At 39.5% G+C, this 14,642-nt stretch overlaps 1 protein-coding gene across 3 annotated transcripts in view; it reads left to right on the top strand.

Moving 5' to 3' along the window:
- GCH1 (GTP cyclohydrolase 1) overlaps nt 1-14,642 on the top strand; it is a 47,566-nt gene that overhangs the window by 16,559 nt on the left and 16,365 nt on the right. For all 3 annotated transcript variants that reach the window (XM_043556211.1, XM_043556215.1, XM_043556214.1), the window contains exons 2-3: nt 10,770-10,879; nt 13,496-13,551. In XM_043556211.1, the coding sequence (XP_043412146.1) occupies nt 10,770-10,879; nt 13,496-13,551 (166 nt within the window). The remainder of the gene's footprint in view (nt 1-10,769; nt 10,880-13,495; nt 13,552-14,642) is intronic.

The raw sequence follows: 14,642 nt of genomic DNA, 5'->3' as shown, positions 1-14,642 counted from the left end.
GCTGGTGATAAGGCTCTCATGTGTAAGTCAGAAGACAGGGGGTCAAAATCCAGCTCTTCATGCTAACAGGTACACTCTTCTTTAGCAGGCACTTAATGTTTCCAGGTAGAGCATCAGTTTGCTCATCTGTAAAATGGGGGATGATAACTGTTTTGACGACTGCAGAATAAGACAGGACTTGAAAGAAGTCATGAGCAAAATGTAAAATTCAATTTTATGTGCTCAGAAATAGAAGGGCATCTGTTTCTGCTGAATGCATAGACCCACTCAGGCAGTCAACTCTACCTTTTGTTGTTTTCTGTATTTCTGTATTTCATTTCCTATAATATCTCTCTTCCTTACCCCCTCTGGAAAACCCTCCCTTCCTTTCCTTCAATCTGTCCTTAAGGCCTGGATCAAATTTTTATGCTCAATATAGCCGTATGTTTTCTTCCAGCTTATAATTTTTCCTTTATATAAACTATTGCTTCTATAGTTTAGCTTCTAGGCATGCCTTCCATTTTGGGGGGCTGAGTTTTTAAAAAATTCTAATATAATTAATGGACAGTGTTATATTAGTTTCAGGTGTACAAATACTGATTCAATGATTCTGTACATTATGGTGCTTCTCATGATAAGTGTACTCTTAATTCCCTTCACTTACTTTCTTATTTCCCCAGATCTTAAGTTTCTTGAGGTCATGTTTGATATATTTGTGTCCAGCTCAGAAACTAGTACAGAACTTCCCATGAAAACTTGATCATGTTATCCTTGAAACTGATTTATAGTGAGCTGGTGATATGTAGGACCCAACTGGTTTCTTAAATGGCTGATATTTTTCTAGGATATGGATATAATTTTCTTTTTTTTTTTTTTTCAACGTTTATTTATTTTTGGGACAGAGAGAGACAGAGCATGAACGGGGGAGGGGCAGAGAGAGAGGGAGACACAGAATCGGAAACAGGCTCCAGGCTCTGAGCCATCAGCCCAGAGCCCGACGCGGGGCTCGAACTCGCGGACCGTGAGATCGTGACCTGGCTGAAGTCGGACGCTTAACCGACTGCGCCACCCAGGCGCCCCTGGATATAATTTTCTTATGTGAGGTCCTCCTTCCTTTACTTTTCACTGGACCTCTGGAAAGTTGGTTCCAGCTTCTTGGCCTAATCTCCCCATCCTGTTCCCCACCTCACCATCCAATCTCACTCTCTGTTCCAAGCCTCCTTCCCCAGCTGGTGTGCAGACCTCACAGTGTTCCACAGGAATTGTCATCCTCTGAGTTGGTGACTATAGTGAGGGTTTATGGTGGGTAATTAACATTGCCAACTGTTCAACCTTGCTAAACAGCAAATTAAGGCCAGTAGTGGGTCCATTTTTAACCCTCAACCTCTCTCAAAAGCCTATGCTCCCAGCCCAACTGGTCATCAGAATTGCTTGGGTTTTTAAAAGATTTAATAATCCTGGTTTCACCCCAACAGCTAGTGAATCAGATTTTTCAGGGTAGCTTGAGAAGCTGTATTTTCCAAAGCTCCCTATGATTGGCCATATGTGGGATCCACTGTTCTAAAGCGTGATCCCTTTTCCCTTAATCATTTGTCAGTAATGATGGTGGCTTGCACACCCTGCTGGTACTTATTTGTTGGATAGGATTACAGATGGTTCTATAACATCCATCTGTATGATATCTCTTGGCATAAGTGAATGTAGGATGATAAAGGATGAGCCTATTAAAGGCTTCTGAAGTAAATGGATAGTTTATCAGATTGGTGTGTGCTTTCTTTAGAACTGCTGTGAACCAGACCTTGTTACCACCATCTGTTTTGTCAATTCCATTTACAGTTTAACAGCTGGATTGTGAAAGATATACAAAGTTATCCAATTAAAAGACTATATTTGGCAAGTGTGCATCCTTTTTTTTTAAATGACTCCTTGAATACACTCTTATTTCTTTCCTTAGATAGCCTTTTAAGGCTCTAATTTTTGCCTACCACAAATTTTCAGAGTAGTAAACCGAGACCAGAAGGAAGTTCTTAGGCTTAGAGGCTTGGATAACTTTGGGAGTTAATAATGTATAGGATTGATAGCCTTGAGTTTTATCCTTAAAAAAAATCTGAATAGTTTAAAACAGGTGCTTTTCCCTACCTCAGTACTGAAAGCCACTAGCCAGTACCTTTGCACATCTCAAAAGGTGACTGACCAGTAGGAGTGGGTGGATAACTTGTGTTGTAATTTGGCATTGATTTCCAACATCCCTAGAGTTGTACAAGCCAAGAACCTGGGAGTCCTGTTAAATTCCTTCTCCAAAAACCATTCTCTTACCTGTGGCGATCCTGTAGCCCAGGTCACAGTCCATACAAAGTCCAAATGAGAACTTGGGTCTCTGGACTTTTAAACTTCATCTTTTCTAATTTACTGTTATGCTTTTTGAACCACTGCGTGTATGTGGTTTTCTAGGGGCCAGTTAAGTAATGGTGTTTAGGTAGAGCAATTTGTGTACTTCTATTTTCTTATTTCAGTACTTCAATATCTTATAAATAAACTACAACAAACACTGTTGTAATTAGGAAAAAGTCTTGGTTATGTTATCATGTGAGAACATGCCCTCAGCAACAGACATTATGTTCATGACAAGCCCAGCTAAGAGGATGGGAACAGCTTTCCAGGATTGCATTTGGCAAATAAAGGAGGCACATCAAGGGGTGCCTGGGTGGCTCAGTCAGTTGAGCATCCAACTTCAGCTTAGGTCATGATCTCGTGGTTGGTGAGTTTGAGCCCCACATGGGGCTCTGTGCTGACAGCTCAGAGCCTGGAGCCTGCTTTGGATTCTATGTCTCCCTCTCTCTCTGTTCCTCCCCTGCTCATGCTCTCTCTCTCTCTCTCAAAAATAAAGATTGAAAAAAAAAAAGGATGCATATCAGTACTATTTTTAACGCAACCAGTACATTTATTTCAATAGCCTTGGCTACATTTTTTTTGTTTGTTTACAGTTTTATTGAGAAAAAAGTTGGCATGCAACATTGTGTAAATTCAAGGTGTACAACGTGTTGGTTTAATACACGTGTATCTTGGAATGTGATTACCACCATAGGTAGGTAATATTTCCATCACATCACAAAATCACTGTTTCTTTTTTGTGATGAAAACATTTAAGATCTACTGTCTTAGCAACTTTCAAGTATGTAATACAGTATCGTTAACTGTAATCAAAAAGGTGTGCATTAAAAAAGGAAATACTCTGTGGGGTGCCTGGGTGACTGTCAGTTAAGTGTCTGACTTTGGCTCAGGTCACAATCTCACGGTTTATGAGTTTAGGCCCTGCATCAGCTGTCTGCTGTCAGCACAGAGCCTGCTTAGGATCATCTGTCCCTTCTCTTCTCTCTCTCACTCTCTCAAAAATAAATAAACTTAAAAAAAAAAAAAACTTAAAAAATACTGTGCATTAAATCCCCAGAATTTATTCATCTTTAACTGGAAGTATGTATTCTTTGACCAACATCTCCCCATCTTTCCCACCCTCCCAGCCCCTTATAACCATTATTTTACTCTCTGTTTCTAAGAGGTTGGCTTTTTTTAGATTCTATATGTAAGTGACAGCATACAATATTTGTTTTTCTCTGACTTATTTCACTTAGCATAATGCTTTCAAGATCCATCCATGTTGTCTTGGCTATATTTTATTTTTTAATTTTTATTCATTTATTAACTTATTGAAGCTTATTTATTTTGAGAGAGAGAGGGAGAGAGAGAATCCCAAGCAGGCTCCACACTTAAGCACAGAATCCCATGCTGGGCTTGATCCCACGAATTGTGAGATCATGACCTGAGCCAAAATTAAGAGTCTGACACTCAACCAACTGAGCCATCCAGGTGCTCCTATTTATTTTCTAAGATATTAAGTAATCCTTGCACCTACTATGGGTCTCAAACTTAGAACCATGAGATCAAGAGTCACATGCTCTAGTGACAGAGTCAGCCGGGAGCCCCTTGGCTATATTTTAATTGCTTACAAGCAGCATGGGAATTTATCTCTGCCAGGGATGACAGAAATGAAAATTTGCAAAATAACCAAACTTTTACTTTCTCTGCAATGCATTGGATCTTTCCTGCTGACAAATTCGCAGTTTATGAAATAAGTTCACAGAGCATATCAGAGCTGTGCCACAGCTCTGCCTACTCCAGATGGTATGAATGGTTGTCTAAAGTCATCTTAGTTTCCACCTATGTCAGTCTGTGGAATGTTTGAGTTCATGCTTATTTCGGCCAAGTTTTACAAATGTTCGCTCTATCTTGTTAAGCGCAAGAAGCTATGCGTGTTGGAAGTGCTAACAAGAGGTGAACCACCATGATGGAAATGAAGGCAGAGACGGTGATTTTCTTCCGTCTTTTAATTTAACATTGCCCTTACTTGTAGGACAAATTTTTCAAACAGGAGTAGAATGCAAAATGTTTTAATGCCACACTGAAGACAGAAGAAGTCTTTGTTTTAATTGCAGAGTGTGATCAAGGGAAGTTTCTGGAGTTTGCAGTGTTACATGAAGCAGGTTCGGTCTTTCCTGTGTAATGCCACTCTAGCATCAGAACTTCTATGCAAAGGTAACTTCAGGGTTTTTGCTTTTTTTCCCCCCCCCAGGGAAAAAACCCAGAACACCAGCATGTACATGAATAACTCAATTAAAACAATTTTAAACATTTTTTAAAACGTTTATTTATTTTTGAGAGAGAGAGCATAAGTAGGGGAGGGGCAGAGAGAGAGGGAAAGAGAGAATCCCAAGCAGGCTCTGCACCATCAGCACGAAGCCCGATGTGAGCTCACACTTGTACACTGTGAGATCATGACCTGAGCTGAAGCCCAGAGTCAGACATTTAACTGACTGAGCCACCCAGGTGCGCTCCAAATTTTTTTAATTAATGAAATGCGTCAAATATATAAGAAAAAGGACAAAGAATTAGTTTAACCGACATTCATCTGGTTTTAATAAATATTAACATTTTGCTATAATTGCTTTGGAAAATACAGATAAGTTTCATAGATACCTCTTTCTGATCCTGTTCCCCTCCCTCACAGAGTTAACCGCTATCCTGAATTTGATCTCTACTCTCATGCCTATTTTTGTGCTTTTATTTCATATGTATGTCCATAAACAACATGTGGTTTTTGCTTCCACTTCATTTAAAGGATATTACTGTGTGTATCCGCTATTGCCTCTAATACTTGCTTTTTTCACTGGACATTGTTTCAGGAAATAATAAATTCAGCTTAGATTCACTGACTTTCATGGCTGGGCCATATTTTATTACATCACTCTACACAGATTGTGTAATCATTCTTCTGATGTCCATTTAAATCCCTAATTTTGCTATTACCAATAATGCTGCAATAATATTTTTTCTGTTCCCTTGGCCACATCAGTTTTTTTGGAGTCCTTTCTTTGAAATCTGTCTTAAGGAAGTAAATCACAGGGTAGAGACTGACATATTAATTGGATAAAATGGAAAATTTGCGTTTAATTCTGGCTCTGTGAATGGCATATAGGGTACTGTGCTGAAACTTCATAAAGTCTTAAGCTACAATGCCTGCCTCCAAGGTTGGGAGAAATTACAGACATAACGGTGGTACCAGGAGGTATATGACGTAAGTGCCCAATGCTGGTTGAGACAGCTCTGATGTTGAGGGGTTTGGGCCAGTAATTCAGACCTTTCTCCACTAAGTCAGGGTGGCTGTTAGCCCCTTAAGTTGATTTAATTCCAGCCAAGAGCAAAGAAACTTTTCCTGCCTTATTAGTTGTCACTGTGTTTTGCTGTCTTAGTTCTAAAGTCAGTAGGCAGATAGGTCGCCTGGGTAACTCAGTTGGTTCAGTGTCTGACTCTTGATTTCAGCTCAGATCATGATCTCACCATTTGTGGGTTCAAGCCCCACATCAGCCTCTGTGCTGAGAGCACAGAGCCTACTTTGGATTCTCTCTCTCCCTCTCATTCCGCCCCTCCCCTGCTCGTGCTCTCGCTCTCAAAATAAACCGAAAAACAATTTTTTCTAATAAATCGGTAGGCAGACCCCATTCTCTTTCTTATCTGTTAGGGTGGATGTACATTCAATGTTCCAAGCCTTCTTCCATTGTCTATTAATGCTGTTCTCCAGGAAGCTGCATCAGGTGTGAAATTCTGGCTTCCTCAGAGATCTCTAAATTTTAGTGCTGATCACCAAACATCCTAGATAATGCTAATTCCTGTTACCATTCGTTAAAAAGAAATTCCATTAGATAGAATTTTTCTTTTGTGGGGAATCTCTCCCAGAGGTTTCCTGTTACTCTTACCCCCTTTCACCATGGCGAAGCAGTTCTGTGTTTCTTATATTGCTATGTTTGAGTAGGAGCATTTTGAAGGTGTGAAGATTCTGTGTAGCAGCACAAAACATGAATACAACTTTAATACAGGGGCTCTTGGGGTGCCTGGGTGGCTCAGTGGGTTAAGTGTCAGACTTCAGCTCAGGTCATGATCTCACAGTTCGTGAGTTCAAGCCCCACGTCAGGCTCTGTGCTCACAGTTCAGAGCCTGGGATCTGCTTTGGATTCTGTATCTCCTTCTCTCTCTTCCCCACCCCCACTTCCACTCTGTCTCTCTCTGCCTTTCAAAAATGAATAAACGTTTAGATAAAAAATCTACAAAAAAAATACAGGGGCTCTCAAAGTATGGTTCCCAGACCAGGAGAATTAGCATCTTCTGGGAACTTGTTAGAAATGTCAATTCTCATTCCCACCCAGACCTACTAAATCAGAAATTCTGGGACTGGGGTCCAGTGATTTGTGTTTTGACAAGCCCCCTGGGGGAGTCTGAGAAGCACCCTGCTTCCGGGGGTGCTTAAACAGGTACCTGGGCTCCTATTGTGGACCTGACTAACTGTACTTTCAGGAAGGGATTAACTATTTAAGGGATCGCTGCCCAGCAGGGTTATTTGTTGTCATTGCTTAATCATTAATGACACGAGCAAGGTATACCTTTACATTTTTCTTTGTGTGGTATTGTAATAGACAAACCTTCAACTTTTGGAGGCCCCTTTAGTTTTCTTTGTTGGTTATGACCAAGAGTAGGAAACAGAATGCCATAAATCGTTGTTTCCAGGGTTACCTTCTTGCTGCTGATAACAGGCAGGAAATTAAAACAATCTGTGATAGTGTTTTGTTCTTATTAGCCACAGATGGTAGCTTTCAGATATGTTGGAGCAAAACATAAATAAATATAGCAGGGAAACTTCATTATTGAAGAAAAATGATTCAGCTAGGTCAAGTTTATAGTCTGGGTTCACTTTCACGAAATGGGATATAGGCAACATAATATTGTTCCATTACCACAAACCATTAAGATTTATGGGGGTCACTGGGTTTTTTTCTTTTTGGCTTAATTTTAAGTATGTAAAACATTTACATGATTTCAAAGTCAACTATGTAACAAATCATATTTAAAGATGTCTCACTTCTATCCATATCCCTTCTCTCCTGCTTTCTTAGTCCTTTATGCATAATCATTTTTATTCGTTTTTTGATTTATTCTCCTAGTGTTTCTTTTTGAAGATAAGCATATATATGTTTATATCTCCCCCATTCCACTTTCTTTACACAAAAGGTTGCATGTTATTCTATATTCTTTTAAGATTATTTTAAAAAGTTAGCTCTACTAAGGGATAACTTAAATTCAATAAAATTCAACAACTTCACGTGTACAATTTGAATTTTGACAAATACATACAGTTGTGCAACCACCAGTACAATGAAGGTATAGACTCTTTCCATCACCCAAAAAGGTTTTCTTCTACCCTTTTACAGCCAATCCTCTCACCCCTCTGGTCCCTGCTAAACCATCTGTCTGCTTTCTCTAACTATACTTCTCTTTCCTAGAATTTCATACATACTTTTTTTTGTGTGAATGTATATGACTTCTTTCACTATGTATATAATTCTTTGAAGATTCAGCCATATTAGTACATATATAAGTAGTTATTCTATTTTATTGCAGAATAGTTCTCTATTGTTTATACATTCCAGTTGATGGGCATTGTCCTATTGCTTTTTTTTCCTTTTTATTTTGAAGTGACATTAGACTTACCAGAATACTTACAAAGATGGTACAGAGAGTTTCTATATACCATTGCCCCAGCTTCCTCAAATGTTAACCTCTCCTATGGCCCATGGTATAGTTATCATTTCTTAAGAAATTAATATTGGGGGGCGCCTGGGTGGCTCAGTTGGTTAAATGTCCGATCCTTGATTTTGGCTCAGGTCATGATCTCACAGGACATGGGTTCGAGCCCCACGTCCAGCTCTGTGCTGAAGTGCGGAGCCGCTTGGGTTCCTCTCTCACCCTCTCTCTCTGCCCCTCCCCAGCTTACACTCTCACACACTGTCAAAAATAAATAAACTTTAAAAAATATTTAACAAATTAATATTGGTACAATACTATAAACTATAGACTTTGTGTGGATTTTAGTTTTTCCAGTGCATTTAGTCTTCATGTTTCTTTAGTCTCCTCTAATCTGTGACAATTCAGTCTTTCCATCTCTCTCTCTTTTTTTTTTTTTTAAATGTTTATTATTTTGAGAGAGAGAAAGTGTGAATGAGCAGGGGAGGAGCAGAGAGAGAGGAAGAGAGAGAATCCCAAGCAAGTTCCATGCTCAGTGCCTTGCCAATGCAGGGCTTGATCCCATGAACCATGAGATCATGACCTGAGCCGAAATCAAGAGTCATTTGCTCAACCAGCTGAGCCACCCACACACCGCCTTACCCCCCTGTCATTTTAGAAGAGTGCTTGTTGAGGTATTTTGCAGAATGTCCCTCAGTTTGTCTAGTAATTAGACTACAGTCACACACTTCGGGGGAAGAACACCACAGAGGTGATGTGCCCTTTTCATATTTTACCAGAAGCTACATGTTATTACTGTGTCTTATTGCTGGTAGAGTTAAACTGGATCACTTGGTTCCAGGTTTCCTCGGTGTAAAGTTACTATTTTTTCCTTTTCTGTAGTCTGTCTCCTAGAAGCAAATTATTGCTTTTTAAATTCTGATGTATATTAGTGTGCATGGGACACATAGTTTAGCCACTCCCTCAACCTTAATTATAGTAACAGTAATAACAGCAACTACTACTTAATCCACCTGCATACTTCTAAAAACATGTGGATTATCTCATTTAATGCTCAGGATACTCCTGAAAATGTAGATGCTTTTTTCATGTCCATTTTACAGCTTAGAAGACTGAGGCAAAGAATAGTCTTTCCAAGGTCCAACAGCTACTTAGTAATGGACCCAGACACTAACTTAGCCTAACTTGAGGACCAGCTTTTAACATGTGCCATATGGTAGTTGTCACAACTTAGAATGGGGATGCTCTCATTCTTTGTCAGAGAAAATGAATGCTTCTGTTTGATAATTCTTTTGTTCTTTAAGAAATAACTTTGTTTTACTTTCAGGGTTTTCTTGTATGACTAAGGATTTTAATAAGCTATGCATGGCAGTAATATTACTTAAAAATCTTGGAGAAATCCAGGATACTTTGGGGAGCACTCAGGACCTATTTTTAGACTTCTTCCAGAAATATGACTGTAGGTTAGGGCAGAGTATTCAGAATAGAAAACTGTTTTTGGCGAAGTATTTACTTCAAGGATGACACTGATCCTTTTCTTCCGTGGGTTTTTATCAGCCTCTCCTACCAGGGGTGTTGTGTTTGTCTGTGTGTGTCTAAACCCTGCATATTCACGTTTGTTGACCACGCTAATGACTTTTCCACTCCACAATCAAATGTGTCTCTGAATAGCCTGACTCAGGGGATGATAACTGTGGTTCGGTGATGACTCAATATCTGTGAGCCTCTATTCTAGCAACAATGGAGCCACTGAAGGTCAGGCTGTGTGGGTGGACGTTTGCACTTCCCTGTGACTCACACTGCAGCCTGGCTTTCTGAGGGGAGATTAACTGTAGGTGGCCGCAAAACTCTATTCACCTCCTCCCCGCTCCGTCTCATCGTACTATGTAGATGGGTATCCCCGGATCCTTGAAATCCTACGGCTTGGAGTCTTGAATGTATGTAGGCTGCCATGATGTCCAGCTATCAGTGCACGTTTAAAAAATAAAGCTTTTATGTTTTTAAATGTCTGTTGTATGCCTGGCCATATGTGCCAGAGTCCAGAGGTCAAAAGCTAATCTGGGCAGGCATATACATAAAAATTATAGCATTTAGTTCCTTAGGGAAAAATGTAACTGTTTAGAATAAGTCTTGTGCTTGCATTCAAGAATTAGTAAATTTTATGAGTAAACAAGTATTTGGGGGATAGATAATGTCGAGTTTATGGGTGTTGAGATCTGGCCTCAGAGGTTAGATGGCTAAGGACTTCTGGCCTCAGAAGTCAGATAAGGTTTTCTACACATCCACTATAGAGAAAGTGTTAGGTACAAGAAAATATAAAGAAGAAAAGGAAAGCAGCTACCTATCGTCACCGGAACTCTTGTTTTGCATATTTCTCCCTTTCTCCTTTTCTCATGCAGCAGACACATTTGTTTGTAATCCTGCATTTGTTATGTAATATTATATAGTTAAGAGTTGTTTTCATCATTTAAAGAAAAAGACTACTAATTTGGTGGGAGAAAAATAACTAGTTTTAACGCGTTTTTCCTTAACATTTTAGTTAGGATTAACATTTTGTCTTTGTTGACTGTCAATCTCTGTTTAACCGTGGAGATTGTTAGTTTTTCTACTCTGAATCTTTCTGTAAAATTGGAAATGTTACTAAAGCAAGCCTCTGATTTCAGATGTCCTAAATGATGCTATATTTGATGAAGATCATGATGAGATGGTGATTGTGAAGGACATAGATATGTTTTCCATGTGTGAACATCATCTGGTTCCATTTGTTGGAAAGGTAAGGGTTTTTTCTGTTTCCTGTTAATTTTAAAATATAACGAAAATTTTTAAATTAGGATTATTATCTTTAAAATCATCACCTGCTAATTCCTAATATCCCAGATATGTAGAATTACACATAAACATTTACTCTTTATCAACCTGACTAATCTAATAATTTGAAATTAACAAAACAAAAACCAAGTGGCTGAAGGTCCTCAGGGTAAATATTTCATAGTAAGTACCATGGTATTGGTTAAAATAATGAGACAAAGTTGCCTTTTTTTTTTTTAAGGTAGCTGCAGCAGACTCTGAAAACCTTTGCTTTTTATTTTGACTAAATAATGTTTGATCCAAGATGTACTTTTGTGTAATATGGCATGAGCAGCAATGATTGCAGAATTTCTTATGGCAGAGGTCATAGTATTAGTGGACTTTGTTTCTAACTCTTTCTGTATTAGGAACAGTGAATCTAATGCAAGCTGCTTAATATTGTCTAGCTTGTTGCACTTAAGCATATCTTTGAAACCGTGGATGTAGGACCAAAAGTAGTCCTGTCCTCTCTCTCCCATTATAATTTTATTTTATTTTGACTTTTTATTAATAGTTTTTAAACAGAAGACTTAGCAAATAGTGTTATGAATACCTGTATACCCATCACCTAAATTTAATGTGTTAACATTTGCTTCACATTTTTTTGTTAAAATATTTCATTTCGGGGGCACCTGGGTGGCTCAGTCAGTTGAGTATACGACTCTTGATTTTGGCTCAGGTCAGGATCCCAGGGTCCTGGGATCAAGCTCCGTGTGGGGCTCTACACCAAGCGTGAAGCCTGCTTGGGATTCATGTGTGCGCGGGCGCTCTCTCTCTCTCTCTCTCTCTCTCTTTCTCTTTTTCCTCCTCCCCTCCTCCCCTCCTATCCCCCATCCCCCCCATCCCCTCCTCCCCCCCATCCCCTCCTCCCCTCCTCCCCTCCCCCCCTCCCTTTGCCCCTCCCCTGCTCTCCAGTGTGCCTGCACTTAAGGGCTCAGGATTTTCAACAAGGAGGGAACCTTTGAGCTTATCTTACTACCTTTTATTGTAAGTGAGGAATTTGGGCCCAGAAAGCATAGGCTTTGTCCAAGAAGACGGAGGAAGTTAGTGATTTGGGCTGGGGCTAGACTCAGGAACTTGATCTGTGCTCAGCCTCTCACTATATCCTCTTACCTTCTGCTATGATTATCTCTGTGTTTGTGTTCTTGCTAACTTTTAAAAAAATCTATTGCTCAGCAGTGTTTCTCTAAAATCAACATTGAAATGACTTAAGATCTTCAGAAAGATCAAAAGTAGTACAAACAATAAACAAATTATAGCTCTGCATATAAGTATAAAATTTCAAGTGGTACAGAAGATCTTAGCTCTGTGGGAAACTTTCAACTCTCTAATTCTTCTTTGAAATAGTCAGTTCAGGTACTACTTTACTTTCTCCTTCTGCTGACCAGGAAGGTGATGAATTGGTATTCTTAAATTCCCAAAGCACAGTGCTAATAGATGAAAAATCACTAATTACTACTATATCCATTATTCATATGTACAGTAGATATTAATTAGGTGAGCGAATGCAACAAACGCTAGCGAACCATGATGCAAATGAATCTATACTTCTATATTAGGTTAATTGATTGCCTACAAATGGCCGTTTACTTATTAGCCTTTTGTAGAACTGATGTGTTCCCGTAATTTAATACTTGGCTCAAAGAGAGGTAACATGGACATATTAGATGTTAGTCAGTGACTTTTAAGATTATGGAATTGGCTTGGCCTCATAGTAGGTGCTATAAGAACTTAGATCTTAAGGTCTAGGTTTTGACAAGTCACATTTGTAGCTGTGTCCTTTATCTCCCATCAGGAAGATAGTATTCTCCAGCAGCTTAGAGATGGGGCCACCAACCATGACAAAGGACATGGAGACCCTCTTTCTGTGCAGTGGGATGGGACTTTTAAGGCCACTATGATGTGTGGAATGTCAGTGTTCACAGTTACAGTTTGGGCCATTTAAAGGAAGCTTTCCTGGCTACATTTTAATGTTGCTATAGGATAATTTGCACTGTCTTGAGAGAATGTCCCCTCAATAGAAGAAATACTGGAAGAATTGCATCAAGAGTTTAACTTCACCAGGAAATATCAAGACTATATTTCAAATTTGTCATTTCATTAATAGTCATTCATATATCTTCCTTTTCCTGCACATCTGTAATTTTCTAAATGCTTTTGTTAGTCCTTCATTTTCTAAGTCTTAAAGCTTCTAGATTTTTTAAGTTTATTTATTTATTTTGAGAGAGAGAGAGAAATAATGAATGAGCGGAGGAGGGGCAGAGAGAGACGGTGAAAGAGAATTCTAAGCAGACTCCATGCTCAGTGCAGAGCCTGACGTGGGGCTCGATCTCATGACTTTGAAATCATGACCTGAGCTGAAATCAAGAGTTGGATACTTAACCAACTAATCACCCAGGTGCCCCAAAACTTCTAGATTTTTTAAAGAGACATTTTCATCGTGTTGAATTACATAATACATATACTGTCTTCTATTTCCTTATTTTGTTACAAAGAAGCACTGGATTTTCAACTAACTCGTGATTTCCGTCTCTTTTTGAAGGTCCATATTGGCTATCTTCCTAACAAGCAAGTCCTTGGCCTTAGCAAACTTGCGAGGTAAGTATGACTGTGTGGTGAGTAGGAAAACAGATTTGTGGCACCTGCCCTTATATGGCTAGAATCTCATTAGGCTTGCTTTCTTGACTGGTGTGGATCTAACTTGGAAGTCACATTACAACATAAAATTTATAGTCACAGAGACAAGCGTATTTGGAGGACCTGAGACACAAATCCCTCTTATTCTCACCCATCACTGCCTTTCTCCCCCACCTTCCACAACTCTTCCCACTGGCACATCTTTGAAGTCTTAGTTCATACCTTTCTCTGTGGAGCCTGGAAAGGACCAGGATGCATTCAGTCCAGCCCCCCATGTTTAAGGGTGGTTTACTAACAGTGGGTGGGGGGGAGGGGAGAGGAAACCTGAGCAGGAGTCTAATTCCACTGCACTGTTTTCAGACTTTTAATCATACTACCATTTGGGGTCTTCTGCACCTGAGTATTTGTGGGCATCTTCTGGGGTCCTGCAGGGCCATCCATTCACTTCTGGTTTGATACCTCTGCAGGCACAAAACTGTGCTGTGCCTTCCTTCGCTTTCTCAGCAATATTCCAAAAATAATACCTACTCTCCTCTCTGTTTCTCTTTTCTACTACAGTCTTATTTTCCCTTCTTTATCCTGTGGGTTCATGCCTTTTAAAAAAATTCCTTTGCTACTATTTTTATTTGGGCTTTAGGAAGGAGAGGTAATATACAAGTACTGTCATCTATGTTTGAAAATCAACCTGACGATTGGTGTTCATGTATCTCTGATAGCTCAGCAACCAGTATTTTATTGCCCCTAAATATTCTTCTTTGTAATTTCTTTGTATGGAGTTAGTGAGTCCTGGGTATGGAGGAATGCTGGGAGGTGTGGTTGTGTGTGTGTTGGGAGAGAATTAAGGACAAAATGAGGTAATAGGCGATGAACATACAGTCAGGTGCCCCCCCCCCCCAACCAAGCTAAGTTTGGATAATTTGAGATTATAGTGACCATATCAAAATTGGAATAGGGGTGCCTGGGTGGCTCAGTCAGTTAAACATCTGACTCTTGATTTCAGCTTAGGTCATAATCTCACAGTTCGTGGGTTTGAGCCCTACGTTGGGCTCTGT

This window comes from Prionailurus bengalensis, chromosome B3, assembly GCF_016509475.1.
Source record: "Prionailurus bengalensis isolate Pbe53 chromosome B3, Fcat_Pben_1.1_paternal_pri, whole genome shotgun sequence".
Classification (NCBI taxonomy): domain Eukaryota; kingdom Metazoa; phylum Chordata; class Mammalia; order Carnivora; family Felidae; genus Prionailurus; species Prionailurus bengalensis.
Note: the sequence above shows the minus strand (reverse complement) of the source record. Positions and strands in the feature narration are given on the sequence as shown.